General features: G+C 34.7%; 2 protein-coding genes across 2 annotated transcripts in view; one reads left to right on the forward strand and one right to left on the reverse strand.

The window, feature by feature from the left end:
* The first annotated feature begins 1,407 nt into the window (after positions 1-1,407).
* The window catches only part of LOC129805798 (myosin-VIIa), a 38,320-nt gene continuing 16,935 nt past the window's right edge, over positions 1,408-22,792 (forward strand). The window contains exon 1 of the mRNA XM_055853952.1: positions 1,408-1,624. The gene's annotated coding sequence lies outside the window, so the exon portion shown is untranslated. The remainder of the gene's footprint in view (positions 1,625-22,792) is intronic.
* Positions 16,425-22,556, reverse strand: LOC129806767 (uncharacterized). Its single transcript, XM_055855539.1, has 2 exons — positions 21,335-22,556; positions 16,425-20,515 (listed from the first exon to the last, which is right to left on the reverse strand). Exons 1-2 carry the CDS (start codon positions 22,554-22,556, stop codon positions 16,425-16,427), a joined length of 5,313 nt encoding a protein of 1,770 aa, XP_055711514.1.

Consider the following 22,792-nt stretch of genomic DNA (forward strand, 5'->3'; position numbering starts at 1 on the left):
TTTTAAAATATGAAAGGTTTAAAAAACTTTATGAGATTTTTCTGGATCATGATTGAATTCGTTAGACTGGTCTTGGAATTTCTAATAAGTCTTGACCGATTCCAATTGGTTATGAACAAGTAGTGAATCGTTTTTCAATCGGATAAGAAGCGATAATTTATTTTATCCAAAATTCAATTATATATTACTCGCATAAGCTTATATTTGGCGATCTTTTGAGTGATTCAAAAATCGGTTCAAATTTGTTCAAATCGGTTGCGAACAAATAAATTATTGTAAATGATACGAAAGTACTTTTGTAGTATAACAGCTAAGTCACGAGTTCGAGCATTTCGCAAAGCCTGGGACATTTTGCCGCCCCTTTTGGTGTAGGGGAAACTGGGGCACTACCAAACACAGGCTAGCACCAAACACTGCGATTTTTTAATCGGATATTCGACTTCAGAGGATAAGACCTATATAGGAATTTATAGGCAATATAGGGATGCTTGTCCGTCCACTGAACGAATGATCGAGATAGTCCAAGTAGTTTAGAAATAAAAATTAGTGTTTGGTGGTACCCCGTGTTTGGTGGTGCCCCAATTTCCCCTATAACTTTATCTTGCCAACGTTTCCAAAAATTTCCAAAATTAAAAATTGAAAAATAAGTGTTCTTATTATTTTTCTTAGTATTTCTATGCCCTCTGAAAAAGATTCCACCCATGATAGAAAGTTTGGCAAAATAAAGTAAGATTGTAGAGAGGGTAGAGAGCAAAATTTTAAACATAAATCCTACTTAAGACTTCATCGATCTATTCTGTATCCATCCAATTTATTAGAATGCCAACTGAATTCTCAGACAGTAGCTCGAGAGTTCTGCAAAGTGTTGTTTGCTTTGGTCTATTCAATTAATTTATTCAAATATAAAATTGCAGTAATAGTTTTTCCATCAAATGATGAGTCAATTCATGTGATTCCCAATTTTCTTTCAATGAAAGTACACTGTTAGAAAATGTGTAGCAAGATGTAAGCTTTTAAGCACTAGATGACTCACGATCTACGTTTTGAAACCACCGGATTAATCGATAAAACAGACGATGGTAGTGATCCCCATATTTTCGAAATTTCCACCATGTTGTACGCTGAATCACCTGGTCAGAGTCAATGGAATTAATACAAGGGATTAAAACCGTCAGGATTATTTTTTCAAACATGACCAAATGGGGGAAAATGGAAATTGAAAATGTGAAAATTTCACTAAGAAACCCATACACTTTCGCCCTTTCTATCGTCTCTCCGGAAAGTTTGATGAGATTAACACTGTGTTGGTGTCATCCACACCTGAATGATTGGCTGTGTGATATTTGTATTGAGGTGTGTTTCCACCTGGGGCAGGTACAAGACACTCAAGTTTGTTTCACTGTATTTAGTGACACGCAGGCTATTTACAATTACGGATTATATCTGAAAGAGTGTTCAACTTGCGCCAGAGTCCAGTTTAATTTCTGGTTTCTCGGACGAATGAACTATCTTCGAGGTGCCTGGTGAAGTTCATAAAAATTCTTTCTATACCTTCAAAAACTCTTTTACCTGGTGCTCAGTGAAATACTTTATTGGAAAAATTCTTATTAGATTTGAGAAAAAGGTGATGAAAAATTGTGAAGTTGGAATTTGATTTACCGTAGAGTCTTTTTTTTTTAATATATATATATTCTCTCTACTGAGTGTCTGATGGACTTTTTTCTCGGCTTTTCTTCTACATCTCTTCCACCTGAGTGTATTGTGCAATCCATTAAACGGCGTTTCTGCGGATAATGGTGGATGGAAAAGAATTAGGGTGTGGATTAAAATGCTAAAAATTGTAATCTAAGGGCTAATATTGAAGAATTAGTGATAGCCTAGATGGCAAAAATGAATGATTTTACGGTTAAAATTCAGCTGAATGGACTATCCTACGCCACATCACTGCTTTTGTAGCAGGTGCAGTGTTAATTGAAGACCATGGGAGATAGACACCTCTCTTTACTTTTTTTCTTCTCTCTGCAAAATCCACGAGTCTTCCCCATCGAAAAATGGCGTCAAAAGTGAGACTTTTGTGTGAAATTTATGTCACAATTGGATCACAATTGGAGAGACTTTCTCATTAGAAGTTTCATCACAGATATTCAAATTCAGTTTTAATTTTTTTTTTTTTGGTATTACACCGTCATCCCGTATAGTTTTATTATTTCCATTTTTCAATGGAATATTGTTTAGAATATATCATACATCTGACTACATACAGTGTTTTCTAGAAGTGTGTGTTATATAGAATACAGTTGTGTTTCTGAAATAATCTCATAAAATGGGTTTCTCTCCAGGTAGTACCTCCAACTAACACAGACTTGTTGTGGATTCTATATAGTACTTTCCACAGTTGGATTCTATTTCAATCCCAATTGGGGAATTCATCTTCCAAATGAGCCAATTTCTCAATTTTTAATCATTAAACTGAAAAACAAAGAATTTTGCGAAATTTTAACAATTGCTCTTCACGTACGATTTCAACAATATGAATTTCTTGTATCTCTTTCATGAAATCTCTGACACCCGTCACAAGTCACGAAATTGTGATAATTGAACTCCCATAACGCGCCCGATTAATCTACTTTTGTCGCACTTTTGACGATCTACATGCATGAGATAAAAACACTGAGTATGAAGCTCTCTTCTTTTCCCAGAATAAAACACCCGCGACCTTGTTCAATCAGATAGCAATTTCAAATGTTTTATCAGTGTCCCACACACAAGAGAATTTATTCTGCTCTTATCGCAACATTTATTGCTAAAGATTTGAATCATTTCTCAATCTCCTATAGTTGAGTTTCAAATGTATGATCGCATTTTAAGTTAAATGAAAAAGACATCGAGAATAACAATGTATAATACATATGGCATAGTCTATGTCAATTTAAACAGCGGATTTAACTTCCTCATTAGTCTTATAAGCTTTTGGATTTGATACGTCAAAATACCAGGAAAAAAATGAAGGCAGAATAGGACATTTTTCGTTTCGGTCAGGGGCCCATCAAGCCTAATAAAAAGTGAAGCTATTTTTCACTTCACCTTGTAAAAATTTTGCAGCCATTGCACCGCGACTTGAACAAATTTACTCGTAGTTCTTGTATTATTTGGGCGAACATTATGAAATATGCATTTTTAGATAGCTTTTATTGCACAATTTCGAAATATATCACACTGATAAATCAATTCTCTTTAGGAAAAAACTTGCCAATATGGAATCAGTGCTTCTATGGAAAAACGTATGGAAAAATGAAATCTAGAGAGGCCCCTGGTTTCGGTTGACCGGTTTATAAAAAGATACAGTGCCCGACAAAAGTGACCCAATGTTTTGCAATTTTATATAAAAATTAAATATTTCATGATCTAATACCTATATCACCTTCAACTTTTTTTCCTTAAAAGTTCTATTCTAAAGCTACTAAATGCGCCTTATAAGGATTTTTTCAGGAAAGCACAAGTAATTTTTAGAGCCTTTATCAAAGAGGATGCATTGGGTCACTTTTGTCGGTGCTGTCCAAACCTCACTTTTTGATCCTAAATTTTATTTTACGCATATTTTACGTAAATCAGGTTGTGATATAATACCTTTCAGGTTTTATATGTCCGATTTGTATGATGTTTCCTGTGTTTTCTCTTTTAGAACCCCAATAAACACAATTTTGAACCAAAAAGCTGCATAAAGGGGATGTTGGCATGGTTCACACAGAGTGAACCTTCAAACAACGCAAATTTTCTCTTTGTTTACAAAGAGCTAGTTCGTCATTTTTTAACCATAAGATGGATAATTATTAAGCTCATGAGACACGATGAGAAATGTTAAGTTAGCTCTTTGCAAACAAAGAGAAAATTCACATCGTTTGAAGGTTCACTCTGTACGAACCATGCCTACATTCCCCTATAGAGAAAGTGAAAAAAATACATTTTGCTTTACAAAATGTCTACCAAACATGGCGTAGGCCATATAACAAGTAATTATACTACACAGCCATGCTCTATCCTGCTTTATAATTAACATAATGGGAAATGATCCCAAGTTCACTACCAAGAAGAAGTTGAATTTGGACACAACCTCACTTTCAGTGAAGTCTACACAGTTACCTAACCTATAAAATTGATCAAAACCGGTAGGCTAACTAAACATCAGTTTCAAGACAGATCGGTAAGCCATGAACTATTCAACTTAAAAACGTATATAGACTAGAAAGTAGTAGATTTTCATTAAAAACAAAATATTTGAAATTTGTAAATTTAATCCTGTCATTTCTCACGAAAAACCGACTTTTCTTTAGATTGTTCAACACCTTTTTACATTTTTCGTATCCATATGGTTATTTTTATATTATCGGAAATTAGTTAAGCGGTTGTTTTTGGTCTAAAATTTCAAGATTTTTTTAATAAAAGTTTCGACTTCTTAATCGTCCATATAGGTTTTTAAGTCAGATATTTCATGGCTTATTAATCTTTCCTGAAACTGATCTTTAGTTAGACTATCGGTTTTGAGCGATTTTATAGGTTAGGCAACTCTGTATACCCCGCTAATAGTGAGTTTTTCGACCAGAATCAATGTATTCTTTGTAATGAACTCGGAATAATTTCTCTATTGCTTATTTTTATAGCAGAATGAAACACGGATGTGCAGTCTAGTCACTGGTTATATGGCCAACGTCATGTTTGATGGCCATTTTGTAAAGTAAAATGTATTTTTTGTTCACTTTCTCTATGTATGTTACTTTATGGTTCAAAATTGTCTTTATTGTGGTTATATGTGAGAAAACCCCGGAAGTGATCATGCAATTAGGACTTATAAAACTCAAAAGTCATTATATTACACCTCGATTTACGTAAATTGTGCGTAAAGTAGAATTTACGATCAAAATTGGCGTTTGGACACTACCGGCAAAAGTGACCCAATGCATCCTCTTTGTAAAAAGCTCTAAAAATTTTTTTGTACCTTTTCAAAAAATCCTTATAAGGCTCATTTGGTAGCTTTAGAATAAAGCTTTCAAGGAAAAAAAGTTGAAGGTGACATGGGAATCAGATCATGAAATATTTAATTTTTATACAGTACTGCAAAACATTTCGTCACTTTTGCCGGGCACTGTAATTATCAAACATCTGAATTACATTTAGGTTTGAGGTTGATAAGAGTAGGAAGAATATATTTTTTTAATTTAATTGATTTATTGTATAGAAAATTATTTCTTATCAATGTCAGAATGCCATAAAAATCTCCCCAATGCGAAGCAATTTCATTCAAAATCTGGGACAGATTTTAAAAAATAAAAATTTGCGTTTATTTGAAATTTGCAACACCAGTATGGATTTTATTTGCCATTTAAAAAAATCGTTAAAAAGATAACATTTGATGAAAATTGTTTCCCACATTTAGATTGCATTAGCTTTTAGTTTCTGTTCACTGTCATCTTTGTAAAAAAAAAAGGAAGATGCAGGAAATTTATCTCTTATCACAGCGCCTATTATGTATTTAATTTAATATGCGCTTCTACATTCGAGCGTGATAAACCTGAGCTTTATCTCAAAGAATACCATGCGTAAAAATCCCAATAGAAGCACCTAAATAGTCAACTGAGCAGATTACAATGATAATGATGCACTAACTCTCCTATTTAATTCAACAAATCATCTGTTGCTCTAACAAAACACCTCGTCATCGTAGAGGTGAACATCGCGAATGTTCAAATGGCTATCGCGTGGGTTATTGAACTTGTCCTTGCATCAAAGTGAAATGTTGATTTTCTATTTTGTCACTTCAATAGATTGACACACTGACGATGATACAACATTTTTTTTGCTGTATCTCTGACAGGAGCTCATACTTGGCAAATAATTTCAAATATATAATTCTTTCCAATCAATATCGAAATTGAGGAGAATTTTAAAATCTTATCACCACATTCATGGAAGACCACATGAAGCATAGGTGAGAGGTTCAATACATTCATACCTTTTCACACCTATGGCAAATTTATGTGAAATTCTTCTACCGTAACAGTAATTCTGTATATGTGTTCAAACATGATGGTATAATGGAAAAATATACATTGGTTTGTATATTTTATTCATAGTTTTTCCGCAGTCTATAGAAAAAAAGTCTATAGAAGACACAATAATAGCTGTCTGATTTATCTTTTCGACTGAACAAAATTTTCGACTTTAGTTAATGTTGGAATAACAACACGCCCAGAAAGGTATATATTTTAGAATTCAAAGAGTGACTTTCTTCCTACATTTTTGAGGTAAAATTTAGATGAACAATTATAGAATTTTTAGTACCGTCCCGCTAAAAGTGTTAATTGTTTTCAAATGAAGACACCAAATTAAATCATCACTTCCAAATATAAACTGCTACTGTCACTTCAATGATAACGTCAGTGGAAATAGTGAACAAAAAGAGTTAATAGCAAGAAATTCATTTATCATGTGACATTGATCATATAGTGTTTTACCATATGAATGTACAAAAATTATTGAAGTTATTCAGAATTCTTTTAGATTTTACCCCTTAAGAATAATGAGAAATTCCATAATTCCTGAAAAATTACCCTAAAATATATAGCATATTATATTAAGTAAATAAACTTAAGATGTACGATTATAGGGAATCACATCAAATCGGGATCTTACAGTTACGACTAACCCGTATTTTTTTTTCAGACCTATATTTACTTTCTTTAAACATTTTAATTTACTCGTAAAGAATCTCAGCTAAAACTAAAATTTATATTGGTTATTTAATACAAAGTTTTTGGAAAATAATTTTCCCCTAATTTATTGCAATGTAGGGGAAACTGGGGTACCACCAAACACGGGGTAGTACCAAACACTTTTTCTAAACTATTATTTGTAAACTACTTGGATTAGTTTTAGCATTTCTTCAGTGAACAAACAATTCTATTTCTATAATGCCTATAAATTTCTATAAGTCTTGTCCTCTGAAGTCAAATATCTGATTAAAAAATCGCAGTGTTTGGTGCTACCCTACGTTTGGTGGTGCCACAGTTTCCCCTAATCATGCTATTACTGTTGTATTCCTTGTAAGGAGCGCCTTTCCCGAGTTTTTTGGGCAGAGGCGGTTGCATTTATATTACGTTTTATCACAATGAAAATGTCTTTTCCTGATATTCAGTTGCCTGCACCGGGCGGGATTCGAACTCACAACTTTGCGAATCGAGGCAGAAATCTCGCCCGCCCATGATCCAACGGTCTTGCCTATTGCGCCATTGAGTGAGATCCCCATAACTTAATAATAATTTTGTATTGTGCCTTGCATCAGAATGTACTATTCATACCATCACACATTACCCACTAATAGCTGAACTCCTAAAATATTTGATTCTGCGAATTTATATTTCAATTTAATATAAATAGTAACTCTTTACAGAGAATACGCGCCATTTTTAGTCGGAAAACTCACAGGGAAATCGGGGGAAAACCCACGGGGAACTCGAATCATATACATTTTTCAAGTCTATGGAACCTACTCAATGGGTCAAGTGGTACAGCACTCGCTCTGTGATTCAAATGTTCACAGTACGAATCACCTTTAAGTCCTAAGAACTTCTCTGGCGTTAGAGGTATTAGAATTGAATCCAGTGAGATTCACTAGATTGATTTACAACCGGACAACAATTTATCGGTTCACAGCCGGATCATTTTCGGTTCATTATCGATTTAAACCGATTTGTAAATTACTCAAAACATTCCCCAAAATACTTTAGGAGCAATGTGATTGAATTTCGGATAGAAATTAGATATTGGTTATTAACCTCTGAAACATAATCCAAAAATGAAAAAAATCGTACAACGCGTTTTCGTGCAATCGTAAGACATGGTTTTGGGGAGGAGGGGGGGTACAGGTATGCGGAAAATTAGGTGCATGTTAATAGTCCAAAGATTGACTTTTAGGAGGAGTGTGGAAGGGGTCCCACGAATGTTCCAAGTCTCTATCTCTAACCGTTTGGGCTCTAGTTGTGGTAACAGCCGGACGGACACACTCACAGACGCGACGGATAAACAGCGTGACATTACTTCTCTGAAATCGTCTGAAGATATGTTAAAAAAAAAGTGGTCCTCCGGAGGGGGTACATTTCATACATTTCAACTTTATACCCTTGAATTAATATGCGATCATACAGTTGAACGATAGTAACAGTAAATCAGTGGGTAATATTTAGACAAAAATACTTATTGTATTTAAAAGATTTTACTGTTTACTAATGAAAGCAAATGAAGTTGTAATTTCCATTCTTTGTACTATAAATAATTGACTAAATAAAAATTTCTAGAAACCTAAAAGGAAATTGAACTCAATATTTACTTGAAATTTTGCAATTTTTTTTAATTGATTTATTATATTGAAGTTGCATAATTTTATGCATACATTATATAAATTGTATTTTGTTCAGAATTTTGTAGTATGAAAATCCTTCGTGTAATGATTTAACATACTATTTTTAACAGTGTAATTTCAAACGCACATTTAAATTTCTGTGATATATTAACATAAACGCACGAAAGTAACTGATACTCTACGGAGAAACTTTAATCCGACGATATTTTTAATTTATTTCCTTTTACTTTTTCCATCAAATTGTAATATTTGTTTAATTTTTCATCATAAAGACTCCTAAGCAGTTACGTTGCTTAAAAAATTGCGAAGCAGACAGCAAAGAATTTCGCTATTTCCGTTTCTGTGAGAAATATTACTTCACATTCTTTATGTTCCCAGAATGGAAATAAAATACTGTGAGGTACATCAAATATAAATTCTTTGTATATGTGTTACTCCTTTGAATAAACTTATTCAAATATATTCATCACTATGATTTTCCACCTTCAAATATTTATTGTACACTATAAAAATGCAGCATCTAAAATCAATTTGTTATTCATATTTTTGTTAGAATTCCAATGAACATTCTCCGATAGTGGATTGTTCACATCGAAATCCAATAGAAATCTTCACTTTTAATTGATTCAGACAGACAACGCTATATGATGATTTTAAAAGAATGGAAAAATTCCTAAAAGAAGAAAAAACTGTGAAAATTATTTAGAAAGTTATTGGTGTGGTAAGCCAAAAGATTAAAAGCAATAAAAGAGATGCGTAGATTAACACTTATTTGGGTGAGATTCTTAATGCGAGTCAACTCAAGATGTTTGGGATTTTGATCTTTAAATCGAATTGAATTATATAATTTAAAAATTTTCTATTTAATTTATAGAAAATTCCATTTTATATTCAACGGATTAAGTATAGACATCAAAAAACTTATTACAAGGGCACAATTTCGACCTCAATTTACTTTGCAGTAATGGCTGTTGCAATACCATTCTGAAGAATCAATTTATAGTCACTAGAAAAGAAATTAAGCCAAAATAGTTGTTGGTAAATTGAAAAATAAAATCAATAAAATAAATAAATACCTAAAAGAAGCATACATTGGCGACAAGATAAATAGCACAGTTTCGGACACTGTAATATATGCTTTGTTTTTCGAAAAATTATGCTTTTAAATGATGAAAGTAATAATAATAAATGAACTTGTATATAAATACATTTTGATTACGAAGAAAAACCTGAAAGTTCTATCAAGAAATTTATCACGATCAAAAAATTCTTGAAATGGTACATATTAAGAAGACAATATAAATAGCACACCCCATAAGAAATGATAGTTTTCGGTTTCTATTGCAATTAACAACTTACGAATTCTATTTTGTAATTAAATTTGGATTAATTAGTACTTAGTTAAGTAACTTTTGGAAAAATGTGCACTTGACAACGTAGGATCATTAGGGAAATCAGGATTTGACACTATTCTAATGTGATTGTATTTCATGTAGTGTGGATATCTACTTAAAACTATCTCAAATTAGTCACATTCGAGAGATTTATCTTGTGGTCAATCTTTTCTTTTAAATTCAACAGGATTGAGGGCATTAGACCGTCCTGACCATTCCAGAAAATCAATTTGTAAAACTTAAAAACCAAAAGCAAATTCTTTTCTATGTTGAAGTGCATTTCTTGTCCAAAGATATCCTTGTAAACAAATTGGTTTATATTACCTGATATTCCATATACAGACCATACGTCACTTCGCAAAAAGTAACCCCATACTATAAAATTACCACCGCTAAGTTTTACGTTCTTAGTTATGTATCAAGTACAACATTCTTGACTTTTGGGACATCTAATATTTTATTATGGCATATCCTGTGATATTAAACAAGAATACATCTGTTCAAAGAATATTATTCCAGAATTACAGGTCCTTCTGCATATGCTCTTTAACAAAAATCAAACAACAGGTATGGTTTCGTTTGGATACTAACTCTGTACGTCTGGAAACACTTCTAAACCAGTTATTTTTACATAATTGGATTTCAGTAATGCTCACATCAGTCATTTTTTCAAATTTTGTTCAATTTGTTCCTTTATTTTCGGAACGGCGGCAAATAAATTCAATTTTACTATACGAACAATGGCAGAATTTTCTCTAGAAATCGTAATTCTTTCTCGAAATTTTCGAGTTTTTGTGTGATTTGTAAGTTTGGTCATAAAAAATTATTGAATTGATGGTTATCTTCTTTGAACAATATGATTTACAAAAAAAATTCTTAGTTATCCTGAACTCTTTTACGTAAAGCCTATAAATCTGCACCAGAGGCTCTATTTACATGATTTTTCAGTTCTCATAACTTTATTTTACGAAAATTTGTGGCATTAATGCCTATAAATGATAAGAAATACATAAATATAATGAATCTTAAAATAAAAATCAATTTCAGGTAATATTTTCAGAGAAAACGAAAGTGTGCTATTTAAATTGTCCACACGAATTATACCTAAACTCATAAAATGACAAAAAAAACACATGGTTCTAACAGATACAAATATTAAATAATAATCATTTTTATTTATAATGGGCATTATATTTTCTAAAAAATAAAGTATGATCATGTATAAAGATTGATATTGTATCATAAAACATCAAAATAGGAAAATCGCTGAAGGTGTGCTATTTATCTTGTCGCCACTGTAGAATTTGTAGAGAATTACATTTACCCCTCAATTTTGTGTTAACCCTTTAAGGACTATTGGAATACCAGTGTACCAGAAATAAATTCCTGTAGCCTGAGAAGTCAGAAAAAGTGATTTTTCTGACACCAAATTTTTGACCTTCTCATTCTTAAACGATTAAATCTCTGAATTTTTACGTTTCTATAAATTGACCTTTTCAAGCTCATTTATAATCGTCACAGAGAAAAGAAATCACAAATTTTAATCTCAGCTGAAATGCAAAGTTCTTGGTTTTTAGCCTTCCTTCAATTCAGATTTTAAAAATCCTTCTTTATCAGTAAATATTAAAATTCTTTTAAATTTCTTTTAAATCGGAAAAATTTCGTGAAATTAAAATTCACATCCTTTTCTCTTTTAAACGTTTTGCATTAGTCAGTTTCATTTTCTCCCACTCAAAATTTGATTGAAACTAAATTGAATTTGGCGTGATGTTTAAAAATGATTATTATTATTATTATTAATTTTGATTTCATGAAATTTTCTTAATCTAAGTGTAAGCCAGCGCCATGCAGGTTTCTTCCATTCAAAATTAAAAAGAGAATGAAGAAAATAATTTCTTCTGCTTATTCTTTTGTTCAATCACTCCATGATTAAATTTGTTAGAAAAGATAATATATTCAAAAAGTATTTTATAAGATTAACTTTTTTTTCAGTCAGGATTATTCACATGTAATTAAATAAATAAATCTTTTAAAATATATTTCTGTCATATTACTTTATTAAATTGAATAGAGATAGATTTTTGAATTTAAGTCAGAGAATATGTATGATCTATAAAAAAATATTTAGAGGAAAGTAGAGCAACAACATTTGAATTAGGGCAGCTTTAAAATAGAGCTTTTTTCACTTATTTTTAAATGAAAGTGGAATTTACCATGGTATAATTTAGCTCCACGAACTATTTTCAAAGCTAAAATACATAATGATAAGGCTCAATCCATTTAAAAATAGGAGAAAAAGCTCAATTTCAACGCTGGTCCAATTCTAACGTGCCCCACTTCCCCCTAAAAATGCTTTAAAGGGATTAAATATTTAATTCAGTGTACATAATGCTTTCTTGCATCATAAGCAATTCCAATCAATGGCTTTTTTAGAAATTATATAAAGTTCATATTTTAACTATTATTACTAGAATTTATTGAAAAAATAATTTCCTGGAGGTAAATCTGTTAGGGACGATTTTATTAATTGCAACTAACTGGAATAATTTACTTATTAATAGTTTTTATTACTACACAATTAATTTGAGAAAATCAACAATGATTTTTTATTTAAATCAAACAGTTTAATAGAACTATTTTTTGAAGCTAAAACTTGCAATAATAGTATTTTTCGCAAAAAAATCAACCCAAATTACAAAGTTTCAATAGAATCCAGTTAAAAAGAGAATTTTCTGACCTAAAAAATTAAACTCTCAGTAAAATAATTTTTTTGAGAAGGAATAAAATTCTCTTATAACCTGCACTCGAAATAAAATATTTTTCTGCGTTCGTGCTTGATCCAAAAGCACACATTTTATTATTCACTGAAAGTAAAATAACGTAGTCTCGAATCTTACCAAACTCCCAGTGTGTATCAATTAACATCTTAACAGTGAAAACCCAGTGTCTGGGAAAATATTTCATTCTTTGTAACAATTCATGCAATTTGGCATCTTTTGAGTGCAAGAAAACACCAATTAAATTTACTTAAAATAAATTACCGCTTAATCACAGGCACTATTAACCGTTGATTTATATTGAAAATGTTGAATTCTGGGACTAAAAAGAAGTGAACGTAATGGTCTCCAAATATCAATATTCAATTGAGATGGGGGATTGAAATGAGAGAAATCGTGCGGAAGATATAAAATATTCGGCAAATATTTAGAAATCCAAAAAATGAATCTCATGAAATTTCGAGCAGCCGAGCGTATGAATAAATAAATGGGGCTTAAAGCTCTTAATACAATTTAATTTCAAATTTTATATTGAATAATTCTACCTCAAGCCCAGTTGAACTGACTATAGGGGTCCGACAAATAGACACCTTATTAGCTAATTTACTATCTGTAATTTGAAATCTTGGAAGTAAATTTACCTCTTGGTTTAAGGCTCGGAAATAGTATGTTGTACGAAATTCTGAATTTTATTTATAAATGAATATAATGACCTAGACAGACATACGACTTAAGCCGACAGACGGCTTAACGTAATTACAATCAATATAATGATTAGACTAAATTCCCATCAGTTTGCCTCTAACTAAGCCGTTTCTCGGCATAAGTCGTAAATTTGACTTTGATGAAATTCGCAAATCCTTTGCAGACTTTTGTATTTTATGTATGTTTTTGATGCTTTTCGTTTAATGTCTGAAATTCATTCTAATGCCGAACGCACAATAACTTTTGTTTTGTAAACATGTTATTGACATTTCAATGAGAGTGAGTGAGATCTATGTCTAGTCATCTCACTCATTCTCATTAAAAATTTTGAAAACATGTTTACAAACAAAAGTTATTGTGCTCTGGGCATAATTGGCTAAAATCTCTATCAATATTGTTGACACTATGCAAGATTATAATTTTCCTAGAACCAAGTATAAAAATTTATGCTTTTCCACGATTTTGAGTTATTATCACAATTCTGATATCAAAAAGGCAGAGCGTTCTAAACACATTTCTAAAGAAAGAATTAAAGCAATTCAAAATTGTCATAACTTTATTGTATGTATTCTCAAATCTCAAAAATTTTATTAAATCTTCGTAAATATTAAAACTCCTTCCACATCCCATTTAAATGTACAAAAATGTGATGAATATTAAAAATATAAGGTGACATTAGGTACAATATGACAAAATGGATATTATTATCTCACGGATTTCCAATAAGAGATTTGTTTTGCAGCTTTTACAAAGATAATAATTATAACCTATCTCTTTAAAAAATGTGTTTTTCGAACCATTTTTTAAAATTGATTTAGAGAAAGTTCTGGAAAGTTGTGATGTATTTTAGACATGTATTATAATTTGTATATTTTTTATTCGTTTTATAACCGGCTCTCGTAAATGAGAGTAATAACCAGTTAATACATTTTGTAAGAAAATTATTACTCTATAACGATATTGCAAACCAATTTTCTTAAACTTAAAAAGAAATGTGTGTATAAAGCCATTTTCCAAATTGTGGCGATAGAAAAGTTTACTCGCTGATAGTAACTGTTTTTCAGTTTAAACTTCATTAGGACTGCAAGACAAACGGTTAGAGATAACGAATTGGGATCTTGAAGGACCCCCATCCACTCAGACTTTACTCAAGGATCAATTTTCGCGCCCATTACTTTTACTTCAGAATCAGATTTTTTGAATGTTTTGTGCACGTTTTTTGACCGGTCTCGTCGATTTCTTTAATTTTCAGACATGCTTTGAACTCTTTCCAATCGGCTTATAATCACCAATATTACTCCAATGACAGTAGAGGAAATCGAAGCCGAATTAGTCAGGAGTAGAATTAGACAGAGGGGTGTTGTAGTTTTCCTTAGAAAGAATATTGAGCAAACTACTATAGCAGTTAAACTACTATACTTACTCAAAATAATAAACTCCTTCCTTATTCAACTTTGATTCAAACAAGTTTTTCACAAATTATGGACAAAGACAAATTTTATTTGCTGGCTAATTCTGTGCTAGTTTCCCCTAGGGGAAAGCGCGCTACCTTCGGACGACTCAAGCTTCGGACAATTAAATTTTTTCTCTATATTCCTTATGGATTTTACCCATAGCTCTTTTCTGAAAATTCGAGGCATTGGACTAGCTATTAAAATATAATATTACAATAGGCCAAATTCGTGTAACACATTGAAAAAAATGAAATATATTCGAAGCATAAATCGTCCGAAGATAGCGCGCTTTCCCCCCTAGAATTTCTTCCTAAAGTTATATTCTGAATGACTTGAAACTTTCAGAAAATATTACTGTTTACAAAAAAATCTTTATAAATTCCAAGACAGTTAAATCAGTTTACAAAATGTTGTAAAGCAGATTTTTTAGTATCAGAAGTCTTATAGTGCATTTCTTAATTTAGAGATAGGTATATGTTTCAAAAATGTTATGCCTTAACTTTTTGTACATAATAAGAACATGCGCTTGAGGTTCTCGTAGCATAAATTTAGAGTAGAGTTAACTTTTGAAAATACACTTCATCAGAGGTTTAACAGTTATAGAAAAAATATTATGTTTCTCAAAAAAATACGACAAATACGGATTTACTCAAAAATAGTCGTTGAGTACCAGATAAGCTTATACCAATAGAATAACTGACGAAGAATATGTGTAATTCAATAGGGAGGTAATCTTCTACTGGGTGCGTCAGGGATGCTGATCTTTCAGAGACCAAACAACAATGTTTTTTTCGCCAAAGCTTTCGGCACGACAATGCGCAATTTTTCAGTGGCTAAAAGGCGGGAAATTTATTAAAGAGTTTATATAGTAAAATTATTAAAGAATCACGGTTTTGAGTGAGTAAAATTATAACAAAAAAAATGTATGGAAGTCTCTTTAATAAATTTTCTCGCCTTTTAGCTATTGAAAAAGGCGCACTGTTGTGCCGAAAGCTTTGGCGGAAAAAAAATTTTTGTTTGATCTCAGAAAGGATCAGCATCCCTGTTGCACCCGGAAGGAGGTTATCTCCATATTACAATCGGAAGTAAACTTGAACCGAAACTAAGTTTTAATCGCTTCAATTGCACTACACTTACGTTATTTGAGAAATCTTTGAGGTGATTTATAAAACGGTACAAATCTTATAACCTATTATTGAACTATTTGGGATATAATTTTAATTATTCAGTATTGTATCAATATGTAGTATTGATTAATGCTATTGTTTTGTTATAAGATGTCAGAAAAAGAGATATATTCTGACCCCAAAATTTTCAGTCTCTCGTCGTTTGGTTAAGGTCCAAAGCCTTGATAAGGAATCATAGAGACTATCAGATGCTTTTTCCTGCATAGTCGTCTTTCTAATCTCGATTTGTACAGAATTGATCCTTCGACTTATACTGTTTCTTTATATAAAAATGTACATAGTGTTGCCAAATAAAACAAACTGTGTTGTCTTTTATCAAGTTTTTAATTCACTTTTTTACCAATTAATTTTTCGTGCTCTCTCCTTTTCTTTTTTCTCTCACACTGTCATTTCCCGCTAGGCGCGCTCATGGCGCTCGGTGGAAGCTAAATTTCAAATTTAAATTTCCGTTAACACTCCACCCCGAATTGGAGGCTCTTTGAACTCCAATTCCATCAATCCTCAATAAGTGGTGGGGGGCGGAGAACTGCCAGACGTGCCACCGAGCGTACATATTCTTTACCGTCATCCTCCATTTTGATTTTCACGATGCGCACCTTGCCGTCGTAGCCCGGCCTCGTTTCGATTACCCTTCCAATCGGCCAATAGTTCCTGGGACGATTCGGATCTATGACCACAACCCGATCATTGACTTTTACGGCTTCTCCTGATTCTCTCCATTTTGGGCGATTTGTCAACGTAGGCGCGTAATGCTTCAACCATATTTGCCAAAAGTGGTCCGCCAATCTTTGAGCCTTCCTCCATTCCTTGCGTAATATCAAATCCTTGTCGTCGAATATGCCTCCGGAAGTCAGAGATGACTTATGATGATGCAGAAAGTGATTCGGCGTCAAAGATTCACCTGAATCCGATAGCTCCAGAAGAGGACGGCTATTCACCATATTGGCAGCTTCGGCGAACAGTGTTGATAACACTTCATCACTAGGCGAGTGTTTTGTAAACTCGGTTGACATCCTTAGAGCATGTTTTACAGATGAAATTAGTCGCTCCCAACAACCGCCCATATGAGGTGAATAAGGAGGATTGAAAATCCACTCCACGTTTAACTGAGCCATCTTATCTGCGATTTCATTCAAATTGAGTTTTGATGTTTCATCTGCAAGCTCTTTCTTCGCTCCCCGGAAATTTGAGCCACAGTCAGACAGAATCTTCGCTGGCACGGTGTGATGTGCGAAAAATCTTCGGAGTGCCATTAAGAATGAGTCAGTGGTCATTGAAGTACACAATTCCAGGTGAATAGCGCGGGTAACTAAACAGGTGAAAATCATTCCATAGCGCTTCACCTCGCTTCTTCCTACCTTTGTCATTATTGGGCCGAACATGTCGCAACCTGTATACGTAAACGGAATCACATGTGAATCCAATCGCTCTGGGGGTAACTGTCCCATGATTGGAATACTTGGCTTAGCTCGTGCAATTTGACACTTTTTGCATCCACGCTGCAAACTTTTCAAAATAGTCCTTCCCTTGATAATCTCGAACCTTGTTCTTAACTCAGCCAGAGTATAATCCGGTCCCCAATGTCCAAGACGTTCGTGATACGAACTCAACAGCAATTGCACAATACGATTTTCAGCGTGCAGGATAATGGGATTTTTAAATTCTGGCGATACTCGTGGCATTCTCTGCAATCGTCCGTTCGCTCGTACAAGCCCATCTTGGTCGGTTGCCGGATTGAACTTATAGAGGACATCACCCTTTTCTACGTCTAATGGCAGCAAGTCCGTGGAACTTGTACTCTTGACCAAATCTTTGGTGACATTAAAACTTTCACGTTGAGCAAGTCTGAGCAAGTAAATTTCTCCTCCTTTCCAATCTGATGCGTCTAAAGCTCCTGACCTGGGATGCTCTTTATTACTCTTAGTCCTCCAGCGTTCTCGACAAGCTCGTTGAAAACGATGTACGTAAGCCGCGACCTTGTGGATATGATGCCATTTTACAAACTGTTTGCTGTTTATTGGAGATTCCCAGTGGTCATCATCATTCACACTTTTGGTAAGCGCCACTAAAGATTGTTGCGTTTCCGGCCACGCACTTTCTGATTCATAAAGGAACTCTGGACCTCGATACCATGGTGATGTCGGAGAAAAGTTAGTCGTTCCTTTATCACGGGTCGCTATATCTGCGACATTCAGTTCGGTTGGCACCCATCGCCACTCACTGGGATCAGATGTTTCTTGAATTTCACCTACTCGTTGTGCAACATATGTCTTGAAAGTCCGTGAGTCAGATTTGATCCACTTAAGAACAACAGTTGAGTCTGTCCAAAATATCTTTTCATGCACGACAATACCACAATCTGCCAAAACAAAGTTGGCTAGTCTACAGCCGAGAACTGCTCCCTGCAATTCTAATCGAGGAATTGTCACCGCTTTTAAAGGGGAAACCTTGGCTTTCGCCATTACAAATGACACGTGGATCTCATCTTCGGTTATAAACCGCAGGTATGTCACTGCTGCATAAGCGTCTTCGCTGGAATCAGTAAAGGTGTGTAATTCCACACGCCCTTTCCTCATTTCGATTGATGCATAGCAACGTGGGACCTCGACCTCAGTTAGTTGTTTTAACTGAGCTGCCCAAGCTCTCCACTTCTGATACATCTCCGGAGTCAGTTCATCATCCCACTTGATTCCAGATCGCCAGATTTGTTGGAAAGTAATTCTCCCTCGAATAACAAACTGGCATACAAACCCCAACGGGTCATACACTTTCATCAGTGTGCACAGTGCTTGTCGCTTTGTTGGTATAGTATCCAGAGACACCTTTATTTCACATCTGAATGAGAACACGTCTGTCAAGGGTTCCCACCATACACCAAGGATCTTCTCGAATTTATTTTCAAAGTCTAGATCAACGACGGATTTGTGTAGGCGGACTTCTTCTGGCAATGCACAAAGAATCTTTTTCGAGGAGCTGACAAAATTTCTTATTTGAAAGCCTCCCTTGCGATGCACTGCGATGATTTCTTGAATGAGTTGAATTGCTTCATCCTCACTGTCACTGCAACCCAAGTAGTCGTCAACGTAGTGTTTTTTAATAATTTCTTGGGCAGCCAATGGATATTGGTCGCTGTATTCTGTCGCGTTCATGTTTTTCACATGAGCTGCGATTGTTGGGCTGCATGTAGCCCCAAAAATCATAACTTTCATCTTGTATTCACGGGGCACAACATCACGGTCTACACCTCGCCATAGAATACGCTGGTAATTTTGATCTTCATCACGGATGGTCACTTGGTGGAACATCTCTTTAATGTCTCCCACAAATCCATGAGATTTTGTGCGGAATTGCATCAACAAAATCGGCAAGGATACTATGAGATTCGGTCCACTCGTTAGGCGGCTGTTCAGTGAAACACCGTCAACCTCTGCTGCTGCGTCTAAAACAATTCTGATTTTTCCCGGTTTATTGGGATTAAATACAGCGAAATGTGGCAGATACCACGTCTCTCCTTCTACGGTGTTCAAGTCCTTTTCGTCTAATGGAACAATATAATTCTGATCTATATAGTATTGCATCTTCTTCACATATTCCTGCCCAAATTCTGGGTTGCGATCCATCTTGGATTCAATTTGCATGAGTCGCGTCCAAGCCGCTGCTCTAGAGGTAGGCATTGGCGTCTGTGGCATTCGCCACAGAAGACCTGATTCAAACCTATCTCCCACGCGCCTTGTTGTACGGTTAAGAGTCTCAACTGCAAGTTTGTCTTCTTTACACATCATTGGTGCTGTTAAAGGTTTAACACCAACATTCTCCAGGCTAAAGCTATTTTTAATCAAGTCAATGAGTTCCTGACATTCTGACACGTGACAGGCTATCTTCTTCCTTGCATTTTTGTTACCAGGGTATTCCACTACTCCACTTATAACCCATCCAAGAGCTGTCAAAGACGCCACGGGTTTGTAATTCTTATCATGCACCATTTGCTGAGTACCAATCAGCTTAGCATTGTCTTCTCCAATCAACAGTTTTGGTCTCCCAGCCTTTATGGATTCGAAATTGACTTTCGCTAAATAGGGATAAGCCCGAATCAACTTGTTTCTGTCAACATTTACTTCAGGTAGTCTCAATCCATCAATAACATAGCAGAGATCAACGTCAAACCACTTTTCTTGAGACTGCTGTCCCTTAACTTGTAATGTCACACGTGTCGCAGTATTCCGATTTTGGACCGTGCCATCCAACCACTGTAAATTCATAGGAACTGGTGTCCCATCCAATGCCAATTCTTTTGCAACGCTTTTATCAATTAAAGTAACCGTAGCACCTGAGTCAAGCAGAGCAAATGTTTTGTGAGTGCTGCCGGTACTCACATTTTTCACCACTACTGGTAATACTCGCAACATTACGAGTCCATTTTTAGAGACATTAGCAGCCGCACACACACGGTTCAAGTACGTGGTTTCGTTAGAACTAGGGACTTCGTTTCCTTGGTCACTTTGCTGCTTATCTTCAATCATCACATCATCAACTCTCGTTTTCACCTTATCTTTTCTTTGGGTATTATCAGGAGATCTCTGTTCACCTGTAATCATGATATCAACTTTCACATATAAATGTACATACTCACATGTACCTAAATATTCATATATTTCCATTTTAAATTTATATTATCAGTTACTTTGTATCCCTCTGCGATCCTCTCGCCGGAAAAGGTAATGACAAATATAAATTGAAGTCTACTACCATTCCCTCTGCAATACTCTTGCCGGGAAAGGTAAAGACATTAAGAGTCATGGTCAACTACCACTTCCTCTGCGATCCTCTCGCCGGAAAAGGTAATGACAAACATAATTCCGTTTTTTCTACCATTCCCTCTGCAATACCCTTGCCGGAAAAGGTAGACAATATTAACTACCATCACCTGCCACTTCCTCTGCGATCCTCTCGCCGGAAAAGGTTGTAATAAATATGTCTCTGTCATACTACCACCCCCACTGCAAATCCTCTTGCCGGAAAAGGTAGAGACAATATTGATTCACTTAATCTGTAACTCATAGCATAATCAATCTAATTTGAAAATCATGTATTTCTTCAATATCATTTAAATAACGAAAAAATACCTTTATGCAACTAATTTACATTTCATTTTATTCTTTATTCCATTTTTCTTGTATCAATTTAGTGGGCAAACATTTTCAATATTTTCGGCATTTTTTTTTTTTCACTTCAATTCAAGAAAATTAATCATATTGTTCGAGAAAATTCAATAAGTTTTATAATCAAAGCACGTTCCTTGATAGCATTATTAGATTAGCTTAATTTCATATTTCTTTGTTCATTTCAAAATTTCTGTGAAATTTTAGTTTCGTTAATTTTGAAACATATTATTGTACACTTTTACCTTCATTGTCTGTTTGCATGGCCTGAGCTTTCTTCTTGGGATCCGTATGTCCATGAAGGAGACGGTGATGATTTTCCTTACATCCATTGATTCCACACTCTCGACGTCTGAAACACTTGATCCATCGGTGATTGCGACCAAAACAGCATCGGCAAAGTCTCAATTCATTTATTTTCTCGTATCTCTCATTAGGTGTCATCGCTTTGAGTTTTGGACACACGGTGGTGTAATGCTCCTCTTCACAATTGTTGCACTGACCAACCTTTGCATTTGCAGCAAACACAGAGCGAGCATTTCCTGATTTTAATGGTTTACGGCGTCGTTCCTCAGTTTTCTCTGTATTCTCTTTAATCTCAAGCGGGACAATGCTGAGGGCTAACTCTGCTCGTTTATCGAGCCAGTTTGACAGATCAACCACTGTATAGTCCGGTTTATAGTGTATCACTTCAGCCCACAACATTTTCATCATTGGGGTGAGCTTATTTTCCAGTTCATCAAGGATATTGGAACCGAAAAGATATCTCCCTCCATCCAATGTCTTAAGTGCAAATGTAATGTTCCGGACAATTGTAGCAAATTTGATAATAGACATTGGGTTGTCATCTTTGGGTTTCTCTGCTTCTTTTGCACGCGAGGACAAGCGAAGCATTAGCTGTCGAGGATTGCCGTATCTCTGGCGAAGGATATCGATAATTGTGTTTGCACTGGATGGGATGGATAGGAGCGTCTTCACAGCCTCACGTGCGTCTCCAGACAAGCACTTTTCCAGCCTAGAAACATTTTCAGCCGATGTGTATTGACCTGTCTTCGCAGATTGCTCATATTGGTTGAGAAAAATTGGCCATTCTTCCACATCTCCCGAGAATCGTGGCAATTCCTTCAGCCCAGCTTGACGTGCAGCCAATTTTGCGATTTGTTGGTTTTGTTGAGTCATTGACTGTGTCAACTCGCGATATGCAGAGACTTCTTCCTTCCACGTGGTCTCCCGGGAATCTCGCTTTTCATTGAAGAGAATGTTTCTTGGTGTAGGATAATCATCATCTCGCTCCTCCCCCGAGGAATATTCTCCTTCTTCACGTTCCCGACGAGCTTTCATCTCCCTCCGGATATCCCGTGCCTCCTTCTGAAGCTCTTCTACGTGTAAAAGTGTCTGATCTAACCTCAATTGGAGCTCCGCATTTTGCCCGGCAGCTCCATCATATCTAGTAGATTCTCTGTTCATTTCACTTGTGCCCCACGTTGGGCGCCACTTTGTTGCCAAATAAAACAAACTGTGTTGTCTTTTATCAAGTTTTTAATTCACTTTTTTACCAATTAATTTTTCGTGCTCTCTCCTTTTCTTTTTTCTCTCACACTGTCATTTCCCGCTAGGCGCGCTCATGGCGCTCGGTGGAAGCTAAATTTCAAATTTAAATTTCCGTTAACACATAGTTCTTGCTACTACTTTTTCGCTAACCT

Source organism: Phlebotomus papatasi, chromosome 3, assembly GCF_024763615.1.
Source record: "Phlebotomus papatasi isolate M1 chromosome 3, Ppap_2.1, whole genome shotgun sequence".
Classification (NCBI taxonomy): domain Eukaryota; kingdom Metazoa; phylum Arthropoda; class Insecta; order Diptera; family Psychodidae; genus Phlebotomus; species Phlebotomus papatasi.

What these genes read in the sequence shown, in the direction of transcription:
- LOC129806767 (XM_055855539.1), bottom strand. Translation starts at nt 22,556, where the DNA reads ATGAACAGAGAATCTACTAGATATGATGGAGCTGCCGGGCAAAATGCG. An exon ending in CATGCAAACAGACAATGAAG is followed by an intron (nt 20,516 to 21,334) that starts GTAAAAGTGTAC and finishes TCATGATTACAG; the next exon opens with GTGAACAGAGATCTCCTGAT.